Raw genomic sequence first — 24,882 nt, 5'->3', positions numbered from 1 at the left:
TTAGTAGTACTAGAGAAGAATATTGGTCTTAAAAGGTGTGGCTTGAGTGCCCATTTTATGAAGGAAAACTCACTGTAAAACTTAATTAGTAAAAATTATTAATAATGAGAAAAATATGATTAATGCCTTCTCCTTTAAATACTTTAAATATTTTTCAGAGTTCCACTGCAATGAAACAGTACATTATGTCCCCCTAGTAATTACTAATCTTACTGCAATTTTCAGACTACCACTTAGCCATCTCAAGCACATAAACAGCACAGACATTAGAAGGATAGGAAGGAAAATAGTTTTCAGCTCTTCCATTCTGAAATAAGCAGTAAATTTTAATTAAGATAGATCCTACTCTTCTAAGTAGTTGCACAGGAAAGAAAATGAAGTCTGTGGAGATTCAAGATACATTCAGGACCCATTTGGAGCTTTCATTTTCTACAAGATAAGAGTAATGCCCTAACTTATTGCACCTGATACTGCTATTGCATGTAATTGCTTAATGTTTTGTTGTATAATTAAGAATAATTTCCCCTATATCTGACTATTAAAAACAGAAGAGAAAGAAAAACAAATTTAAAACCAAATTCAGTAAAAACAAACTGCAAGATTTCATATTACAAATGCAATTCTCAATCAGAATTGGTACACAAAGGGGAATTCCAGACCAGAAAAAGCTCAAAAGTCAAGGATGTATGAATAAATGTGGAAGCAAGTAATTTGTACATAGGAACCTAGTTCTAACTAATTTTTCCTCCTTTATTACTTTAAAAAGTAATTCATACTGAGTGTGTAGAAATGACAAGGTGTTTGAGTCTTTTTTTTTGAAGTAATTTCTGCCTCTGTGTAAGTCAGTGTGAACTGCAAATCTCAGCTCCACAGAGCTCCTCCAAGGAGGACCTGCAGCTCCGAGGGCCTCCTGTTCACTTGTCTTCATGCAGGGTTAGTTAATTGCTTCTGGAGGCCTCAATTGGTTACAGAAAGGAAATAAGTGTAGGAATTCAGGATTGAACAAAGCTTTGCTTATTTGCATAAGTCAGGAAGTGGCTCATATTCTATTACTTTCCTAAAAATATTAAAAGAGATTAAAAAAAAAGAAAAAAAAACCAGAAAAAACCAGAAAAAAAAAGAAGGAAAAAGAAAATTAAAAAAAAAAAAAAACAAGAAAAAGAAAGAAAAAATTATTTCTATGTCTTTACCAGCCTCTACATGTAAAATAAACCTAGTCTGCTTATAAAACAAACAGAATAGCCATAGGGGAAAAAAACATTATTGAAGGGATGCTGATATTCCTCTTGAGAAAGACAGGAATAAAAAGCACAGGTTTGTCTAAAAAGCTACTGACATTTGTTGGAGCCAGAAGCTGTATGTCGGGAAGGAACAAGTCTGTTGTGTTAGCAAAATATGTCACTGCAGGGAGCATGAAATCATTTTGAAAGAACATGCAGATAAAGTCATATATCAGAAGTAGATATAATGTAGCAGCTCAGGTAAACAGTTTTTAACTTCTCAGGCTTTCTTTTGTACTGTCAAACCACTATCCTAGGATTAGCTGTTTGTTATTCTAGAAGGACTTGAAAACTACTTACAAATGAAACACGGCCTTTAAAAAGTCATTATACAACTGGCCATCCTACTTGTATCAAAATATGGACTGCAAGATTTGGGGTTCAACAGCAGATTTTGGATAAAATTCGGTCCAGTAGAGGTCATGCAGGAATGAATTAACATACTGAAATTTTGTTTTGTTGAATCCTGTTGATATGTCTCAGTCCTTAAACTGCAGAAATAATAACCCCAAAGTCTAATTACCATCCACCAGGAACTAAGTTATATCCTATGTAACAAGAACTGTGTCATTACTCCGCGCCTGTAGCAGGTTTCAAAACCTGGAGGCCAAAGTAGGCAGCTTAAGACAGCACCTACCTAACACTATCCAGCCTTGTTAACATGCCATATGCTAACTCATACCTATTTATGAATAAGAAATTCAAATTATGAAAATTTTCTGTCATTTTTGTAGGACAAATATGATCACACTAAATAGCCTATTGTCCTGTTAGAGTATCTAAATAATTTCTTTAAAATAAGGCTGCTTATTTTCTCTACTGCCTGTAACACTAATCTTCCCTCTTCGCAAAAGACTATGACCAAAAAACCCTAAAACATTTTCTTTCTAGTAATGGCACTGTAATGCAGTTGTTTTTTTTTTTGGCAATCCAGATGGCAGGCTTACCCTGAAGTCACTAGACAGCAGAGAAAATGTTCTAGTAGCTAGGGCAATTATTTTGCCATCTTTTTTGTTTACAGAAAAAGTCCATAAACATTCTCCATTTAAAATAAAGTCTCTCAAGACTTTGTTATGCTGCACTTGCTGCGAACATATAGGTACAACAGCTCACACATAACCACAGGAAAATATAAACTTAATAACACAGCAAAAGTAAACACTGAAAAAAAAAGGAAGCTCTGAAGTAAAACAGTATCCATATCCAAGAAGGAAACAAATTTCAAGAATTTTGAATGTCTTACTATACCTGAGAAGAAATATTCCCACTGAAAACTATATGACATTAATTAGAAGTATTATGGATGAATCCAAATCAGAGTCTCACGCTGAGAATCTTGAGCAGACAAAGGATCCTCAAGCCCAAAGCTTCAACAGGCAGAATTTGCATCTCTTGTAGTGTGCCTGCAGTGATCATAAAGGAAGTTTATGGTGCATATGCTCAACTAATCTGGATGCTAGCATGAGTGCTCCAATCAAGCACATCATCAGGACTGGAACAGAACAGCTAGTACCTTCTGTGTCTGTTCTTTCTTCTTGCTTTGCTCTCAGTTTCATCACTGATTCCACAGGAGCAGTTCCTCCATGTTTAACACAGGGTGCACCTCATTCAGGTGCTATGCTGAACACATGGCTACATTCAGCACACAAGCCACACTACTGCAGGTACAGCACCAAGGTAAGAGTTTAAAAATACACATATAGTATGCAAAAGAAATATATCCTTTCTGTTAGAATAATACCAAACTTCAGCACCAACCAGAAGACATGAACTTGACAGGCTCCTTAACTTATGATTTTGAGTTATGGCTTTCATTTTAAAGGTTTGTCTGAGAACAGAGTTTTACACAAATGTGACAGAGAAGCATGAGTATGTCGGCTATTATTCTCAGATGTTCTGCAGACTTGGAGGAGTGATTTTCTATCTGGGCCAGCTTCACTGCTGCATTTTCCATTTTTATCTGTTTTGCTCAAAATGACTTATGAAACAGGTGCATGCTGAAATGAAAAGTTTTCATGGATAAAATCCATGATTTTTATATCCTTATTTCTAGTCCTCTAAGAAGATAACCATTTATGGGATAAGATTCTCTTCTGCACAACTCAGAGGAGGGTGTCAGAAAAAGAGGTTTTAAGTTGCTCATGTATCCAAGGCTACCCAAACAGTGAGAAGCGAACAAGGACAACAGTCATCCCACCCACCTTTACCAATCAGTAAAGGGCTCGAGATTAGAGACATACACAGCATCTCCTCCTGTGTCCCATTAACCAGGAACAATGCCTTCCATTTACACAACTAAGTGTTCAACAATTGCACACTCACAACTCCATTATTTCAACTCTACAACTTATAGAGGGGTTTCTGCTCAAAGAAAGTCCACCATGTATGTTCAAATTAAATGTAGAAACAACCTTGTTACTGAAAACCTGAAAATATTTTAATTGTACAAATCCATTTACTGCTGGACTCGGTGGCTGCAAAACAAACACAAATCTATCAACAGAAGCAAAAATTATGTGGTATGATATGTGTTCATACCATAGAAGGCAATGTCAAAAAGACTTTACACTGATGACCGTTTAAAAAGCTTTAAATGAACCTTTTTTTATTATTATTATTCCGTCTATAACAAGATCCATCTTTTTATGTACTGCTTATCAGTTTTACTAGGTAATAAAAAGTTAAATTATGCCATCAACTTACCAATGAATGCCTAATAAATAATACTTCCTTAGTTCAAGGTCCTTAATAAAAAGGAACAAAAACGAGGCCCGACACCATTTTGCTTAGCATTTTGATGAACTAAATTTGCTATTACTCACGGTGTACCATCATGAAATATGTTTTCTAAGACATAGAATAGACTGTGGTTAAGTTTTCTAAACACAACAAAATATGTACTTGGATAATCTCATACACATATACATACACAGACATTCTTCACAGAAGGATGTGTTGAAGAGTATGCAGAATGCATTGCTTCTCATATTGGCCATCAGATACAAGCAATTTGCTACGGTTCCTCACACAATACTATTTTACTAATCACACCGAGTGAATCACTAAGTCTGCTCTTTATCATACCATAGTCAATGGATGCAATATCTTTACTTTACAATATACAACTTTTAGTCAAACCCAGAGAAAAATTTCAAAGCAGAAACTACCTGTGTAAGAAGAACTCCCATTTATTTCTAAGGGAATGCCATATGCAAAAAATAAAAGACACATCTGAGTCTGGTATTGGCTATATTTTGCATTGTTTATTCTCACCTGCCTGCTAGAACTTTAACACCACAATGATGACTGTAGACAATGTTTCAGTGTTCTGATTGTGTCTGGTGGATGACACTAAATTTTCCTCCTAAATTTGGGATTAAGTGCATCATAAACCATTATAAACTATATTCCATCTTTTATCAGCTAAGACTCTAACAAGAAAAGCTAAGATGTGAAATTTGATCAGCTCCATGGGTTACACTGAAGTAGCACTGACCAGAATTTTCTGGTGCAGAGGACAAGAAGAAAGCTGTCAAGGTAAAGAGCACGGAGCGTAACTAAATGCTGCTCCTCAAACAGAGGAAAAGCTGAAGGAAAATTGTTAACATTATGGAGAAGCATTAACACTTTCTGCCTTCCTAATGGTGAATATATTTCAGTTGTTTAGATCAGTGATACTGATATTGTGTTTCTGTGGTAATGGTATGAAAGCAGGAGAAAGTATAAAACTCACTGAGAGGAGAATGATCCCACAGGGATGAGTAAAACAGCAGCAAAGCAAGATTTATTGAATGAATGTTTGCACTCACCAGATGTAATAAAACTTGAATGATGTCAAGCAACTAATGTACATATATGAGATATACATGGTCATGTTGACCACTTATGGCCTGCCCTTCTTATTTTAATTTTCCCAATGGCAATATAGAAACCTGAATGAAAACCGAGGGTAAGCTGATAGGAACCAGAACAGAAAAGCTAGCAATAAATATTTCATTAAAAAAGGGTTTCTGAAAGGCCATATAACCTTTGTCTAAATGCCTCAAATCCAAAATGTATTAGGTTCAAACAAAATAAAGTTATTTTAATTAAGTATAGGTAATCAGAATTTATACAGCAACAGCTAAAGGGAGAGTGATTATGACACTAAGACAAATCCAATCATTCAGACCAAAGACTGGGCAGGGTATCTCTACAGAAAATAGGCCAACACAAGCATGTATTACCTAAGGGGCAAGTAAGCATGGTGAACTGAATGATTAATCACAGCTGTAACTACGCATCACATTATTTGTGTGTATGTTGATGAACACGTGGATATTTCAGTCTGATGCTGGGGTGGATAACAGCAGAGGGACACAGCAGTTTTGTAATAAAGAGAACATCACAATCCCATATTAAGGAATGTATTAAAAAAAGATTACATAGTCTTGGTGCTAAACAGGTATGGCAATCAAAAGACTAGGATTCAGTTTCTGACATTGTCATATGTCTTCTGTACTAGCTAACCATTTTGCTCTTGTTAACAGGAGGATAGAACACTGTTTGCAGTGAAACTACAACCCCATCAGACTCACAGTAGCCCAGAGCTGAAGCCATAAGAATGTGGTATTAATCAAAATTCAGTTCTTCTAATCTGCTGAAACCTAATGAATTAAAGAACTACAATCCTTCCCTACTCTTAAGTGAAAACAGTAGCACATTTTCTGTACAACATGAATCTTTTCACAATGACTAATCCCGTTCCCAATAAAATCAATGGAAGTCTTACCACTAACTACATGGACAAAAAAAATCAATGGTATAAAAGTCTCCACACTCCCAGCACCAGTCCTTTAACAAATTTGTATTGCATCTTAAATAACTGTCATTCTAACCAAGGACATACATCAAATGAATCCTTAAGCCAACTGAAAGCTCTGTTTTAAGAACCATTCACTTTGTATGACTTTCTATGTACCCCGAGCCATGGCAGCAGCTCGGAACAAAGGTGCCCTGAGATCAGGAGGTAGAGGTACATGTAAAACCAGAGGCACACTTCTTCAGTGTTGCACTTGACTATGCACTGTATGACAACTCTACAGTCTCTCTATTTTTCTTGGAGTAGATAACCTCCAGGCATCATTCCAACCTAAATCATTCTATGATTAAATGATGAAAATAATGTTCCAGAATACACTAGTGTATGCTGCAGGTATAAATGAGTACACACGGTGTCTATACTCTTGTATGCATAGCTTCTTCCTTATGGCTGTTGACATTTTAGTCTTTAAAACACATTGGACACACCACATCTATTCTAGCAATTTCAAGTAGACAGTTTCTATTTTCTACTGTTTCCCAATTTCAGATATTAATATCAACAAAACTTCTCTGCTGATATGAGAGAAGCTTATTCCAAAGTCATTACATTTAATACCTGATTTCTGGTATCTTCAATCAAATGAAGCTGGTCGCTGTTAGAGAAGCAAACACAGTAACAGATCCAAAGACTTAATAAGAGTAAGGTGTACAAATAAACTATTTCTGACAATGCTAAACTCCTTAAGAGAATATAGAACTACATGTATAAATGATATAAATATTGTATATATGTAGTATCTGTATGTATAGTGCATACTATAAATTGTGAATACCTAGAAATTGTAGGGGGATATTCCATACTGAAGAAATTTAGAAATGTACAGATCCAGATTTAGTCTGTCCAGATCCTTCTGTAGAACCTTCCCACTCCCCAGCAAATAGATACTTCCACACAGCTTGGTGTCATCCATGAATTTACACTCAATCCCATCACCCAGATCATCAATAAAGATATTGAATAGGGCTGGGTCCAACACTGATACCTGAGGGACACCACTAGTGACAAGATGCCAACTGAATGCAACACCATTCACCATCACTCTCTGGGACTAGCCATCCAGACAGTTCTTAACCCAGTAAAGGGACCACCTGTCCAAGATGTGAGCTACCAGCTTTTACAGAATGCCATGAAAAATGGCATTTAATGGTTCCCTTTTCCACTTTCGTCTGATAGTCCTTCCTACTAACTATCCTTTTCACCAAGCCTAGCAGTAAAGACAAGAATAAAAGTCAAGACTGGATTGCTTGCTTAACCCTTCACATAAACTTATGCATTGTCAGGTAAAAGTTATAAAGCCTAAACACTCTCTCTCCTTCCTTTTAAACATTACATAACTGATATCTTATATCCTACACAGAGAGAGTTTCATAGTGGTTACTGAGATTGGATATACGTTCCTACACGCATAAGTGCATGGCTATACACACAACCACAGATGCATGTCACACCCTATCCTGTCCTGGGATAAGCCATGTCTCAAGTTTTTTGCCTTCCTCTTATTAGAAAATCCACTTGTAATGGTTACTGCATGATCAGTATGCAACTGGGAAAGAAAAAGAAAAAAAAGAAACAGTAAAAAAGAGAAAACCCTCAAGCTGTCTAGGCAACCAATCCTTCCCACATTGCAAAAACTCTCAAGTAGACTTTCTTGGAGTTGGTGAAAAATTAGAATCTTTGCCAAAGTCCCTTGGTGACAAAGGAAATGGATTTTGATATTTAAGCCCTAAACACAAATTAGAACCAGCAAAATAAAAAAGAGAACAAATCTATTTAATAATCTGATTACTTTTTACCTTCCATTTTTCCAGTGATGGGGTTGTATCCAGAGACAGTGTAAACATTTTATATTGCCCAATACAAGAACCACAATAGAAGAGTGTAATTAGCCCTGGAAAGACATTCTTGAGGAAGTATTTTGATTTCAAAAGACTGTTGGAGTGATTGTCACCCCTGCTGTGCTTGGATTCTCTCTTGATGTGCATAAAGTGTGAATGTAGAATGCATTATTATGAAACTCACTCGTCCTTGCATTTGTGTGCTCATTGCTTTGCCATCTTGTGGTAACCAAAAATAGAAACCTACAGAGCAGCACATAATTCACACTAGAATAATGCTGCCGTATCTTTTAATGAATTCTTCAGTGCATTTGCTGGAAATCTACAACTCAAACAATGTTCTGCATTTTGTCATTTATTTAACAAATGTGCAGTCATTTTCCTTTTAAGAGAGATCACTGAAAAATACAAACTGCAGTCTAAACATTAAAAATAATCACAAACATTAAATGATTTAATGATGCATGAATGACTTCCAAAGAATTTTATCAAAATACACTATTTTTTAAAAGGAAATAAACTGATTCTATTCTCTCAGCACATATAAAAGCAATACCTGTATAAAAATTATCCAACTACAGGACAGTTTAATGTGTTATAAAGGAAATTGGATTTGAACTTCATAAACTAGTCAATAATTATTTATGAAACAAAGGCATTTGCTGGCTTTAGTTTGTGGTTTCTCCTTTAAATTACCATGTGAAGAAATGAATATAAAGCATCTACCCCTTCTAACTTTAACTTTTAAAAGAAGTAGCACATTTTTGAGTTAGTGGTCCCGAGAGAGAAGATGAGGCCTTCTGTTGCTAAGCAAGAGCTTGCAGTTATTTCAAGCTTTAGCTGAGTACAAGCAATAATCACTACTGCCTGAAATATATTGGAATGAAAGTACATGGGGCCATTCATGACACTTCATCAGCATGCAGGAGGCAAACAGAGTGACTGCAGTGATTGAATACAGGCTCAGAACTACTGGCTTTAATCTCCATCTCATTCATTCAGCCTTTACTTTTGGCACAGCTGTATGATAAACACTCTGACATTTCTTCCTTGCCCACCCTCCCTTGGAATCCCATGATTGCTGTGTGTATGTTTGTTATGTATTTAAGATCATCAGGTTTGTTTTTTCTTTCTTTATGGTTTTGGTTCCACCTCCCTTCTCCCCCATCCATCCCCTCCCCCACCCCTCCCAAAAAAAAAAAAAAAAAAAAAAGTTTGGGTATGGGTAATCGCCAGGCTTACAATTGTTACTGTAAAAACACCATGATTTTGTTGCAGGGAAACTAAGTCATGTTCACTTTGCCTCTGTAGACATCTTAAATTAAAAGAAAAAAAAAAAAGCTGAATTCCCAGTTAATACTAATTCTATTACCTTCATGTATATGTATATATAAATCAAATGTATATGTTTATAATAAAGTATAACTGACTTATAATGGCATTATATAGAATTTTAACATTACTGGTACTAAAAAATTTCTGATGTTAAAAAGCATACAGTTCATTACTCAGTAATGGGGCTTTTGTTTGGTTTCTTTTCTGCTTGTTTGGGTTGGGTTTTTTGTGGTTTTTTTTTAATTTTTATTTTTTTGTTGAACATCACTTATTTTGACAAAAAGAGCTCATATACACTTCCGTATCACCTGTTCCTTGAATCTGCCTTGGCTTTTCAGCCACTGAGTTCTAAGGGTCCTGAATACCTTAGGGCCTAATTTGTACCTTAAACATCTTATGGTAAAGTTAATGGAATTACATGTAAAGCCAGTAAGCACAAGCAACCTCTGCAACTGGTAAGCAACTATTACACTGGAGTGACACTGGTGTCAAAAAGACAACTTCTATTTTATATTACTCCTCCTCATACTAAAATACCTAAGAGTTTTGGGAAAATCTGCCTAGACTCCTTTCAGAAGTCTGGCTGACTTCTTCTGCTCAGTATGCCAGACTCCTTGAATTCACAAGTCTGCCATACAAAACTATCACAGCTTTTCACTCATTTTGTACTGAAATTGATGTAGTTTGATCAGTACAACAGCTGTAATTTAATAAAAAAGATAGTGTTATGACAAACAAGACACTCTAAAGAACCTACTTAATAGTCTCCACTACAAGATGGGAAAGTATTTGCAGTTTTTCTGACTGAAAGCATGTCACCATTCCTTAATGCCCAGAGGTAAGTGGGATAGAGCTCTGCAGAGGATTGGCTCTAGAGTGCCTGTTACTGATATGAAGCTGCCATTTCTCTTATACTAAGTTTCTCTCCTAAAGAGTTACTGAGCAGAAAACATAATGAAAATGAAGAAAGAGAGAGAGAGAAAAAAAACAACCCGCCTACACCGTTTTCATGCAACATTCAACACCATCTCTCTCAACTAAGTAAAGAGCAATTGATACACTGCATTGAAATCTGGAGACAGCAAACAGATCACTGAGTGAAGGAGATAAAAAAGATGAACTCTGCACATTCCCAGGGAGATGCAGAAATATCCTTGGGACAGCTAAAATAAATATTTTAAATAAAAAATTATTTAGTTAACTACAATGCCACCTAAAGAATGGGACCTAAAATCCATCCCCAGAAAACAAGGCAAATTCTGTGTTGTACTTAAGTAGCAGCAAACAATCCAGCACCTTCCACTCCTAAGCACTCTTACCATACTGTGCACTTTTAAGGATCAGGTTTCATTAGTTATTTACTTCAATCAGAAAAAACCAAACCGTTGAATATGAAAAAAAATGTCCCATTGACTGTGAGAGATTAAAATCTTCTAAGCAGCAATGACAAAGGAACACAACACACAGTGAGACAGACTAATTTTACTACCTGTATGTTGTTATGGAGAAGGGAGTTAGGATGACTTTATCTACGCTGAAGTGCAAATACACTGAATTGTCAGTCAAAGACTGATACCAATATATTTATTCACTTTCCTGCTGTGACTGTTCTATCTTTCCTGAAAACAACCATTCACTAGTAGTAATTGGTCAGCAATATTGAATGATTTGACTATACCAGCTCACATTATGATTTTTTTATTATTTATTTAAAAAGAGGATGCCACTGTTACAAAAACACCATAAGTTCCAGAGTCTACTTCAAAATGTTCATACTGGCTGCTTAGTTAAAATAATTTCTCCTTAATTAAAAACAACATGTTTCCTGCTAAGAAGCTTAATGTATTACCAAAAGGAAACAAAAGCAAACAAACACATAAAAAGCAAACAAAAGCAGAAAAAGCAAACCATAATTGTCCAACAGGGTGCACAATCTGATTTATTTACAACATCTATGAAAAGAAACCCATTCTGTTTGTGAGACATGTATCTCCTAAAGTAACCATTTTATCAACTGTTCTTATTTTTAATGTAGAAATTATTCAGGATATATTTTAACTGGTGGGCTAACAGACTAAACAGACCATAGAAAAGGAAAGCTGACAAGTGATTGCAGGCAACATAGCAGCTTACTGGAAATATAAATGATGAATATCACAGGAGACTTCATCAATGCATTGTGACCTGCTTAAAAAAAAAAGTCTTACTTTTTTTGATTCCAGAAAAGTTAGGTCTTCCTTTTAGCACCATCAGGCAAAGAAGCCTGCTCTTTTTTTTTTTTTTTTCATCTTAGTTCTTTTCCTCATTAAATGTAGGGCAAGAGCAACCTTGCTTCCCAATGTCAGGATTTATGAATTCCCATTCACAGTGTCCAAAGATTTGCAATACAACCATCCTGACCTTGGTTAAAAAGGAAATCACTCTGAATGAGTTTAATGAGGATTTGAGGAAATGTCCTTGGAGGTGTAGCTTGAATGAAAATGTAATAATGTCTACATTTTGCCTTGTACCTTATGAGGAGGCATGAAACAAATTTTAGTCAGCATTTTTCACTTGCTACTCTCAATCTCAATAAAGCTGTTTAAACAAAGCTAATAGAAATTGGCCCAATGAGGCATTATTCCTTTCATCTGCAGTATTTAAGGCCATTTTTTTATGTTGACTTCAGAAATTATGAATTAAGACAACAGAACAGTAAGTCAGTATCACTGTGGGTAAACTTACCAGACTTTAGAGACAGCTGATGATTGTTGGTGTCTGAAATGTTTCTTTTGATTTTAGCTGGGAAGTTGTTTTTCTTTAACTGCTCTTCTGTTGATTTCTTTTTAATGTTTTAGGAAGATGGTGTGTTTTTTCTAAAACATACACCACTGCTCCACTGACATTTAGACACCTATTCTGCCTTTAAAATAAAGTAACTCATCAAGGAAAAGTAGGAAGTGTATTATAGAACATTTTTTCCCCATTTAAATACACTTCAGGCATGTGGTCTTTGCCATGTTCTCTTTTGGGATCTCAAGGGCCACAAATTACATCAGTCTGGATTTCAACTGGTATTGCACAGACGTGTCAATATCAATGACACGAGAGGTGTTTGTGAATAAACTTGTGTTGCTAAATCTTAGCTACACAAAGCTAAGTAAGGAATTTGTGTAAGACACAGCACAACAATGTCACATGCTTATCAGAGGACAATCAAATCAGATGACATATGACGAGATCTGGTGAGTAAGAATTCAGAGACCAGAACGTTCCATAGTATTGCTTGGGAACACAGCAGGGTTTTTCCACTGATGAAGTAAGAACTGTAAGACCCTGTATGATACTATTGTCTGCTCATATAAACTAGTCCAAGTTCAGTGTTGAGAGATTCATACCACCAACAAAAATAAATATTTTGTGTCATTTTTAACACAACCTTCTATGGTACTAATTTACATGTCCCCATAATCAGAGTTTGAAAAATCACCAAAATGGTGGAATTTGAATGTGATCTTGTTCTGCAGCTGTTTGGACTGGACACTGCTCCAGTACCTGACCAGAAGAGGAAGAGTGAAAATAAAATTTCCACCTCAGTGTAATAAACTGGAAAATAACAGTCTGTATCAGTCAAATGCTAGCCTATATTCTTCAGGTATAAGTTTGAAAACCACATGCTAGGGGAAAAACTTTTAAGCACAAGCCGCTGCCAACCTTAGCTGGAATAACCTGTGTTCTTTAGACTTCACAGCTTGTCTCTTGAACGTTCTCTGGCAACATGTGCTTTTTCACATTTGTCATCTAAATCACAGATCCAAATGCAAAATATAACATTAAGGAACAGTAAGTGCATTTGCAACACTCCTTGGAGAAACCAGGTACGCATAAGGCAATGACTATATTACATGGAAATATAAGCATCCCCTAATGAGACTTTGCTACACAAATTTAATTAAGGACGATCAGCTGTCCTTCCTAACATCAGTGCACACCACTGATACTCTGCTTTTCAGAAAACTTTGCAATCCCTACGTGTCAATGAAACAAGATACGACAACTTGGCACAGTAGTTCAAACCACATACTGTTACCCTAATTATTCACAATGCTGTATAAGTGCAGACGAAGCATGAAAACTGACTCCTCAAATTGTGTGTTCTACTGATAGTGAAATGCAAAGCAAGCAACATATCTACCTTTCATCTGTGACACTGAAACAGCTTTACTGAAGAATTTAAACCAGAAATTTCCAGGATTTTTTGACTAATTTCTCACTGTACCCTGCAAAATTTTCTGCAAACACCCAGTTCAGCTGCAGAGAGTGAAACGGTAAATTTTACTGTAGTGTGGTTGCACAATACCTGCTGCAGATTGTGGACCACTGGCAGCCAGCAGATGAAATTTGGCCTATGTGGCCTACCACAACAAGTTTATTTAAAATATAGGTCAGGTTTTGTAGAACTTGACACAAAATCAGGCAATCTCTTTGCCATGAAATCATAATACAGAACATTATATTGCTGAGTTATTAAATCTGTTGTTCAGTTTCAGAAATTAGCTGATGTTGAGGAAATTACTTAGGCAAAGAACTGATGATGTGGCAACATTTATACATGCCTTATGTAGAAAAATATGCAAAATACATGGTATGATGCCTTATACCACCAATTTCTAATCACAGTGAAATACACCGTATGAATTTTGCACTTCCTAAATGCTGCCCAGGATCACGGCACCACAGCAAAAGAAGCTACCTTTTAGAAAAAAAAAGTGCTGTGGAGTGACAGCCTTTAAAACTGTTAATATCATCAATGAACAGTACTTTCATCAACAAAAATATCCCAAATACTTTTCAGAACCAACAAGCATTAAAATGAAATAAAATTTTGCAAAATGCTTGAAGGGCATTGCAGCTGCAAATCCAGCTACATGCTTGCCATAAAACCAGAGTGCTATATGGATCTCACTGAGTACTGCTCTCCAAATTTATTCAAAAGTCACATACAGAGTACCAATCTTGTAAATACTTTACTGTTTTATGAGACATAAGGCATATAAAACTTTGCATCAGTCACCTTTTTTTTTTGTGTGTTTTTTTTCTATTTCCCAACAGTAATTTAATAACATATATACATTAGCCATTCTTACATAAAAGTTTATATTTCAAATCTGTACTAAATGGGGCTAATCCCATCACTACTATCCTTTAAAGGTTTTTATGGAGTGAAGCTTTAAATCAAGGAGATCAGAAGCAATCTTGATCTTTTATTGATTATGTTATGACAAATTCAGTTACTATTATCATGAGGAGAAACCTACAGTTTGCACGAAAGCACTAAGTGAATATCCTTAATGTATTCCCTGAACGCAGAAAAGAAGAAGATTCTCAACAATAAGATCATTTAACTAATAATCCTACTCTTCTCTACTGGGCAATACACTAGACAAGAATATTTTGAAAATTTCATCTTTCTCCATGTTACTTAAAGATTTGCAGCAGATTTTGAAGATTACTACAGGAAATTGTGACAGATTCCATCTGCTGTTAGTGTCATTTCACTAAAATAAAATAAATTACAAAACTAAAATCCAGTCCTTTGAGGCAAAGGTTTTATTCATCTGAAAATATACGTGTGCTTCAGTATTAATCCTATCTTTGTAAAAATATGGTTTATATTTTCTTGATCTTCTTTAATACTTGTTGCATTTACATGTCAATCACTTTTGACTAACAAAAACAGTACTTAAAAAATTCTGCTGAACTGAAAATTAATCTTTCTTTCCAACAGCATTGAAAGGTTATTTTGGCTTATAATTCTGTTTTTAAAATGCATAATTACAATCTTTGGATAGAATGTAACTATCACTTTTGGCAATTTTTTTCCTACTTGTTATTTGCTTTTCTCTGGTAAATCTAGCATCTGGGTTCTGAAGGCCTCTAGTGCACTTATTTTGAGCTCCTACTCACTAATTTATCTTGAACAAATTTCCTTTTCTTGTTTTTTTTATCACATCAGTCCATTCCCTAGGATGATTATGCTCAGATTCAACTTGCAGGTTTTTTGTCCATGTAATTCATTTATCTTGAAGATTTTCAAATAATGGAATTATATTTTCCTAAACATGTATCATTTAATTATGTTTTAAAGATGACTTTGGAGTTTAACTATTATAATGCATAGCCTAGGCAAACAAAACAGTGAAATGAAACATTTTGACCATGAATTTATGCACTAATTAAACACAGGTTTGAGAAGTAAGTCAACCTGCACATCTATACAATTACCTGTATAGGTTTGTATAGCAAGTAACTGAGGCAATGCTCAGGAAAAGGTGTTGTGAACAATGAATAAATAAAGAGACATTGATTTATACATAAATGCCTGCATTTTAAGAGCTTTATTTAAGATTTTTGAAATTTAAGGCTATTGCTGAACATGAATTTATTTCAGTAGGAAATATGCCTTTGGGCTAGTAAGTGTTCGGAGAACTACCATTTGAACCTGTCCATCTTACTCAAGCTAAAAATAAAGGAGAAAAAACCCCAACCCAACAATAAGAAAAGTAGCCTTCAGTCCAAAAATGTAATGAATTTCAGACTCCTCCCCCAGCCTCCTCAGGTAGTAGAAAGATACTACGCTTTCATAACTCAATTAAGACCTAATATACACTATATTTTATAAAATTCTGGGATTGCTTGTTAATTGAACAAGAAAAACTGCTATGGTGAAACACAAACTTTTCTTTGTCTGACTAAAGATTTAATTATTGTATCTACACATAATGGTTCACAAAATAGATAATGCTCGTAAACATGAATGTTATATGTATACCCCTGATATCATAAGTTACTTTAAGTAAAGATTCAAATGTATTCTGTTTGCTCTTTAATACAAAATTCAATACATGCTTTATATGTTATGGGAGCAATTAAAGGGATTTATGTGGAAGACAACAATCTTGCCCTTGTCATTTGCCTTTAAATAATCTATTTTGAAAGAAATAAATTACTTTGGACACAACGTTAAGTTGCGAACCAAAGCATAATTAATCTGTATCCTGACTCTGCTTAGTTGTAGGAAGGAACAGGAATTGTTTAAACACATATTCTGAACTGACTCAGCTTACATGGCCTATAGAGAAACTGAGATAACGCATCTTAGAGATATCAAAGTACTTTATAACAGCATTGTAAGTGCTCTACTGACACCCACGATTAGCTGGAGCATATGCTGACCTCTTTCAGTTAACATCACTCCATTCTGCTAGTACACACGAGATGAGGCAAAATAAAACATCCCAGAGGACCTTTTATAACTTGGGAGGAATCTATATATATTCCCGTTATTTGTCATTCATAATCCTGCAGCAAAGTAAAATAAAGGTAAGTCACTCTGTAATTCCTGCTTCAATATATTTTTTCTAAATGTGTATTCACAGTGTAGAGTCCATGTTGCTTGAAAAGTACATATCTCCACCTCTCCATGGTACTGGCTATGAATCAGAACTCTACCTCAGTCTTAGGTTTGAAACATCCAAGCAGAAGGAGGAAAAGTTGTAAATTTGCAGTCAGATAAATTCCTGAGGAAGGACTGCTAGAGCCAAGTGGTCCTTCTTTCTCCCATGCTACTCTTACTCCGAGCGGTAGTCCCCACAAAACACAATATATTTGATAAAATCTTAGGAACCAAAGTTGAATAAGGACTTAAAAAGATCTCCTACAAAAGCAGCGCCACACCTGGTAGGGGTATTTGTTGCAAGGTTGGTGGATTCCAGAATGAAACTCTAGGTGGCAACTAGATGTGCAGGCTGCAAATGCTAGGGATGGAGGCATCTGAAGAAAATAAGACAGCTATGTTAATCTAAGGTGGCTCCAGTTCAGCAGACAAACTGCTTCCCACATGCTTAGCTATCCAGTAAGACAATCTGTTGAAACAGCTGATTTCTAGCTCACTTTGTTGTCATATGGACAAACAAGGATTCTTCCTGAAAGGCCTCATCCTGGCAATATAAAAAGAGACAGCTTGCCTGGGAAAAGTGTAAGAAGAACTAGCACGTATACTGGGGCAAAGATAGGAAGCCTTGGCTTAAATAAAATCCAGTGCCTTAAAATTAAAGGGTGTTTTCCGAGGATAACAACTCGCAGAAAAATGAAGAGGAGGAGGTTGTAAATATGTATATACACCATATTGGATTATAAAGAATCAACCACAGGGATCCAGATCTTTCCCCCTCTCCTGGCTTGAAAGGAATATCCTTAAGGAAATATGACAGAGGCTAAAGTTGTTTGAAGGCTCAAAGCACTGACCCACCACTAATCTAACAATAGGTTAAGGTATGGACTATGTATACTGCACAAACTAATATCAGTTTGTCTGATTGCAGATTCACAAGTATGTTTTGCAGGACCCCTGCAGCTGGTCTAGCTCATTTAATTTCCTTTTGGTAGTCCAGTCAAAACCACTGATTCAAGATGTGCCTCCACCTTCTTCACCTTTCCTTTATGTTCCTGTTTGTAGTAGCTTGCAGAGTTTACAGCTACTTAACTGTGTTTAGAAACTCCTGATTAAGTTATTCGGTGAGCCACACAAGCAAAAAGAAGTTCATGTTGTTTTTCTTTCTGTAGGGCAAGTTGCAAAATATGCATTTGGACTACATTATTTGTAGCTGAACTCCTTTCTACACAGGGCCAGAAAGCCTGACACATCTCATTAGCATGAGCTTCAAGACAGTGACGTATATAATGAACTTCAAGGTCAACTGCAGGCTCCGATCTCCGAGATCACTGAAGTGAAATACCCATCCAAGGAAGGCAGAATTAGTCACTATTAACTTAAAAAAAAGTAATTGGAAATTATCCTTATATACACTATGTGCCACCCACAGGGAAATCTTGCAGAGTTCTTCACTACCCCATCTGTACCAGGAACCTGTGGGGAGCAGGACGCCTACCCATTTGAACAGAGATTTGGGGAGCATTTTCCCCTATTAGTGTGTTCTTGGAGACTCTACTTACATAAAGGCTACTTGTAAGATCTAGGAACTGAAGCAGAACTTCCCTAATTACTGAATTTCAACACAGTTGTTTGCATGTTTTCTCAGTAGAAACTCTCAGTCTCTGTACTGTCCGAAATTTAAATCCAACCTAAATGGTGGGATTTGATTGAATCACACCACTCTCTAAGGCAGAATAAGCAATTACTGTGAGTACAGTTTCAGGAACAGTGGGAGAAGTGGTAGATTAAGTCTGTATTACTAGTACTTTACACTCTGTACAATCTTAATGAGGTAGTGGAAAAGAACTGGGGATGTGGTATGCACATTCATTTCAGCTAATGGGTACAAAACACTGGTGTCTAGGACTTCAAATGTAGGTTCTGGGTATTTCTGAGGGAAAAGAAAGCCTTCTATGCTCACTAAAAAAAACACTTTTTCACTGTGTTTTCCACAACGCTTCCACTGGAAACTTCTTATAGCATGTATCACCAAGTCTCATTGTCATCAAACAAATATTTATTACTAATAAACACATTTTTTCAACATTTTACATCTATAGATCATCCTAACAACCACTGCTGTTAAACAAATAACCCAAAACACTTTCATGATTACACTTCTGTTCAATTCTTGTCACCACAGATTGATGTCTTCTCACTGAAATTCTAAAACTGTCACTGAAACTGGCTTTTCAACAGCAATATGAAATGACATTTTTGTTTAAATTTCCTGTCACCATAATAATTTTTCAATTATGATTCATTGAAAATGCAGGACATGTTTTGGCTAGGAATTAGTCGCATTAAAGACTGGCAAACTATGCACTTTGATGGTAGCTGCACAGACTTTGAGCCATACTTCTACTTGCCATGCGATAAAAACCTATGAAAAGACAATCTATAAAAAATATGCCCATCTTACCTTAAAACAAGATGTGAAAAATAACATGTGTTTACTGTATCTGTGCTCCTTTGTCACATGTCAGCTACAGAATTGGATACAGTGGTCATTGCAATGGGATAAAATGAGAGCAACTAAGCCCAAGGTTGGAAGTCTGAAGATCTAAAGTAACACAGAAAAGAATTAACAATAATATTATGTTTTAAATACAGTATGATGCTACAAAAATAGTATAATGCTATAAAGATTCATTGTTTAAGATCACTAATAAAGTTTATGCTATAATTTCATGACAAAGGCAGCGGAGGCACCTTCCCTAGGGATATTTAAAAGGAGAAAATATGTGGTGGGAAGTGAACTGAAAAATCTAGTAACTTTCATCTTTAATTTCTTCAGGGTATGATCTACTTTCAGTTACCCAGGTGTAAATGTCAAAAAAAGAAACCAGAATTGCAAATTCAGATCTTTCTTCAGTTCTTCAGTACACCACTTATAATAATAAGGACAGGTCAAGTGATGAAAGACTGGATATTCCAAATTTGGGACACTCTTTGTCCTGCTAGCCACTCTGCAGAAAGCAGATCCTTTAAAGATCAGTAAATATACTTACCACACTGTAAGTGAAGCAATATAAAGGACTATGATTCAAACAGGAAGAGATTTCTAAAATGTGAACTCAATGATAGAAAGTTATGTTTAAATTTAATTTTCCTGTATTGTCTACAATCTGAGGAGCATCATTCTCTAAAAGTGATCTTGAAGCCCATGAAATGTGTTATTAAAAATAAATAGTTACTAAAACCTATTTTGGCAGTGAGTAGGAGGCTGGGAACCTCTTCTAACCCAACAGAAAAGCAAAGAACTGAAGGAAAATACACACACAGAGGTTTGGAGGAGTCCGCGTTTCACAGCTGGGGAAAAAAATCACTATATCCTAAAAAAAACCCTATAAAACAAACAAACAAAAAAAAAAAGGAAAAAAGAAAATAGATTGTGGAAACACATTCAGAATAGGTAAGTCCTACAATTGCTGTTCCATTCCACTGTTTCCATACACACCTCTTCACTCATAATAATATCTATCAGACATGCTCATGATGGCACTGTTCACAACATTTCATATCTTGTCCAGCGTGATGTCATCACTGACAAGAGAAGAACTGCACCATCACTACCATCTTCTTATATGATAAGAAAATGTGTTATTTAAAGAATGTTGGGCAGCCTGAAAATCTTTGCAGCAGAGATCTAAAGGCACAACCACAAGTCTGATTTTGTCACTGTCGGATTCTGTCTTTAAAAGGCTGGGACAGAAACTCCTTACACTCTGAGTGGTACTGCACAGTCACAGAAAATGCAGTGATCCCATCATGCAGTCAAGATGAGCAGTAGGACCAACAGGTAAAGACAAAAAAATATAAAACTGACAGACAGGGTAACTTGTGAACATTTGCTTCGGCCCTTCATGTACTTTTAAGTACCTGCGTTTCAGCACTCCTCTCAAGAGGTTGTGTGTGTCTGTGCATGTAATTATGGTATAAAACTGATAATATCAAGACCAGATAGAATTAATAACCTTTACTAATTTTACAGTACAAATAGCAATGTAAATATAATTCAGCTTCAAAATTTATGTCTGATGGTGTCCTGCAGGCCCATCCATTAATTCAAGGAGTGAGTTTATTAATTTTTCTAATAGCTTGGAAAGCACAGGCATGTGTGCTAAGACTGGCAGATCGATCCAATTCACTTTGCACCACTTTCCCTTCAACATGGCACAATAATGTTGCATCTCTGAAACATAAAACTGTATTTGAAATAATGCACTAAACTTAAATGGTGGAGAAATTAAGCCCTGTTATTAAAACCCTTACAGTGAAACTGAGACTCAAAATAGTTTTACAATGCCTACTGAAGCATCACTAAGTTCAACCTACACAGTGTCCTGCTCAGGTCACTTCCACTGGATGTTCACGGACTGCAGACATGAGGCATCTACTAAATCACATACTTCTCATAATTCAATCTGGAATTTCCCAAGTGATCGCTAATACAATACCATCACCTGCCATTTAAATATTCTCATGCGCTTAATAAAGACTCCTTCAATTAATCTTTCAGGCAGTTAAATATTCTTAACTTACATTGCAGCATTTAGGTGGAAGTACTGAAGAAAATCCAATGATAGTCAACTGAAATACATATCTAACCACAAAAGGAGAGTTGAAAAGGGACTGCAGGATTTCTGCACTAATTCTTTCAATTATTTCTGCATCATGTGCTTGCATACTGCAGTAAGATATGCGCGTGCCACACACGGTAACCAAGCCAATTCCCTAAGTTTAAAGGCATGTCCCTCCCATTTGACCCATTAAATAAATTTTGGTGATACTCAGTGATTCTGCACCACTAAGACAGAATTTAATATTTTGCACTGGCATAAAATACTGAGTTTAGTTCTACTGACAGAGCTATTGACTCTTTACAATCATTTGCTTCTAAGAACAACAAAAAAAAAGTTCATAATTGAAACCAGATGTGATGAAGTACATAACAAGTGAGCATCTCCTGAATGTTATAGCATGAATGGGAATATCCCACAAAATAACAACACTCCACCAACTTGATATTGTACTATGTTGCAATGAAGTTCCTGATGTTGATGATAATTCAACAAATGCAAGTTAAATAAAGTATTCCTTATGATTTTACATTACAAAACTAAGGAATTATTTGCTCCACTATCTCAACCACCTGCTTTAAAATTTCATCTGGTCAACAATGAACTGAGACCAATAATTTGTTCTTGGCAAGAGTCAAATAATTTCCTGAGAGTTATTTAGTTCTAATTTGACAACCTCATGTGATGGAAAAATCACTTGTTTCTCTTGGCAATTTGTCCCAGCAGTTAATCACCTCCCTACTGAAAGTGTTTGCCACATATTTAATTTGAATTTTGGCTTCAGCTTCTACTAACTTGCTTTGCTAAATTAAAAAGCCGTTTATTACTAAGTGTTTTAGACACAGTTAGCAAGCCACCTCTCAGTCATATCTGTGATAAGCTAAACGTATTCAGATGCATCTGAAATTGTGTCATTTTCTCCTACCAAGAGTTCAGCTTTAGGTTTCTTTTCTTCACTCTTTATTTTCAATATGAAAAAGAACAACCACAACTGAGTATTAGTTCTGCCACTGTTTGACACCAAGGTAAAATATCTCCACAATAATTATTTATTAGTTTGCTCTACTTATTCAAGTAGCTCAATTACTCTGCTGTCACTGTTGATGTTCAGTCTGAACTAATTTGAAATTAATTGAAAGAAATAGCCTAATTTAAAGACTTACCACTGATAACTTTCCTTTGTTTAAAATTTTCCTCCCCAAAATGTTTAGTGCCTCATTGAGCAATTGATTCTGCATTTTAAAATCGGTATATGATCAGTAATTGCTTTGGGCTGGCATTAAATTAAACATTTTACAAAGGCTAAACTATGCTGCATTTGCATATCAAATATATCATATTTGATATGCAACCATATATCAACCAAACTTGTTTTTTCAAGAAAACCAAATTCCTTGGTGAAATGTTAACTACCTAGAAAAGTCTTACTATTTCTTAAATACATCTTTTCCCCTTTACTCTCTTATTTCTGTCTCTTATTACACAGACTGTTAACATTTTGCCCATAATTGATACCAAATGAATCAATCATGAAACTACCTCTCACTTGAAATATTCAGAAACGTTGAGTCCTTCTGTCTTCTGGTGCCCTGGGATCTATCAAGCAAGAAAGTCATGAGGCTGGAGATACCCTTACCCAAATAATTGAAGAATCATGGCTGGTAACTATAAATTTTAAGGCATGTATTCCTCAGATACATCACCCTCAAGACAAGAAGGCAGTAACACAGATATGGCAAGTATTTCTGTTAAATACAGTATACTGTTAAATATAACACAGCTGTGTTTAATGTGTAAAGAGCCCTATATATGTGATAAGCTTTGTTTATATTTTTTTTTTACTTTAAATACCTTTAAAAGTATCTCCAGTGAAAAATTAACTTATTTTCTTTTAAACTGAGATGGAGGAGGAACTGTTCAGACAAACATTAACTAAGTGAACACTTCTGTCTATAATCTGAAGGATTATGCTGAGTACATGGCAATTTTTTTCATGATATCACAGCAGTGCTTTATGATTACAGCATTTCCTGGATGCAAAATTACATCATAAAATAGTATTACCTTTCTGTAAACTATGTAATATTATGTATAGAAAACATATAACGAAAGAAAAGAAAATGTTTCTGTAATTTTCATAATTATGTGCCCGACATCATTAATCTGGTACTTGACCTAGATTTGTTATGTTGTATACACTGCAGCTGTGGTCACCTTCATATGGAAACTGATGGAAGAGAAATCATACAATATGATATCTGGGTCCAGCAATGACTGTTGATTGTTCATGCCTCTCATTCATAGATATTCCTTATGAAAAGAAAAAATTAGTTTCCTCGTACAAATCTAGTTTTGCCAGAACTAAAAAAAAAAAAAAAAAAATAAAAATCAAGCATAGGTGAAATTAATTTTCCATGGAAGGAAAAAAAGTAGTTTTGTTTCCTTGAACAACAATTTTTCCAAAAGAGCAAGCTACTAATAATTCTATATTATTGATTCTGGTTTGTTGATTTACTTGTAATGATTTATAAATGATTTAGTAGTTGGTTATTAAGCACGGCAAGATGATGAAAAATGTGCCCATGCTAGAAGTTTTATATTTTTATTAAACAACCATTAGACATATTCAGTGCTGTTCATGGAATCATGAAAAAAGTAATTGTAGTAATGGTTTAAGCACTTAAATTGTACCTAGAAATACAGGTTGAGAAGAGAATTCTCAATATAATACTGCAAGGTCTTAACACTAACCAGTGCTTACTGACTTTATTGGTTATTTTGGAAAGAGCTGTAATTCTCATAAGAAAGAGTCATAGTCTATGAACCAACTTGACAGAAAAGTGCAAGAGTTTCTCAATAAATTGTGCCACAATTAACAAAAAAACTGTATTTATCTCCCAAGAGCTAGTGCCCTATAGCTTTACAAAAAAGTGACTTTTAATACAAGCATTATCTACATTGCCAGATAAATTTAATAGCAGTAAGTATTACCTCCCACACTCCATTCCAACAGGATATAAGAAAGTCATCTTAAAACACCTATTAATATAACAGGTTTTGTTGTCTAAAGTCCACTTCATGGTACTAACATAAAACTGCAAATATGTGTTCATATGAAACACGTTATTAAAATATGCAAATGTAATGCAAACACAAAACTACTGATAGATGTCTTTCACATATTTTTAAAAACATGTTCCACAAATTATATAATAACAAAAAAGGCGATGTTTAAATCATTTATTTCAATACTTCATTGTAATAAATAATTACAAGAAAAGAATAATTAACGAAAGCCAGTGAAGCTCTGGCAGCTCAACCAGGGAGCAACAGTGCCCACCCAGCAGAAAGCCATGACCTCTCTATGCTCTGCCCCCAAGATGACTCTGCAGCTGCCCACAGCTCCAGTGGGAATGTGGTGCCAGTGCCAGGCTGCAGGATGTGCCCTGCTCTTTTTCCAGACAGCAGCAGGGTGCACAGGAGTGGGAGGGGCACCGCCTCTGCCTGGGCA

The 24,882-nt window shown here is 35.5% G+C and overlaps 1 protein-coding gene across 13 annotated transcripts in view; it reads right to left on the bottom strand.

Annotated features, from left to right (window-relative positions):
* The window catches only part of FAM19A5 (family with sequence similarity 19 member A5, C-C motif chemokine like), a 524,445-nt gene that overhangs the window by 301,680 nt on the left and 197,883 nt on the right, over nucleotides 1-24,882 (bottom strand). Inside the window, exon 2 of one of the 13 annotated variants that reach the window (XM_017745998.1) lies at nucleotides 2,529-2,683. The exons of the other annotated variants lie outside the window; for them this stretch is intronic. Coding sequence (XP_017601487.1) covers nucleotides 2,529-2,565 — 37 coding nt within the window. The 5' untranslated portion in view covers nucleotides 2,566-2,683. The remainder of the gene's footprint in view (nucleotides 1-2,528; nucleotides 2,684-24,882) is intronic. 13 annotated transcript variants of the gene reach the window in all.

This window comes from Corvus brachyrhynchos, unplaced genomic scaffold (assembly GCF_000691975.1).
Source record: "Corvus brachyrhynchos isolate BGI_N302 unplaced genomic scaffold, ASM69197v1 scaffold239, whole genome shotgun sequence".
Taxonomy (NCBI): Eukaryota; Metazoa; Chordata; class Aves; order Passeriformes; family Corvidae; genus Corvus; species Corvus brachyrhynchos.
Note: the sequence above shows the minus strand (reverse complement) of the source record. Positions and strands in the feature narration are given on the sequence as shown.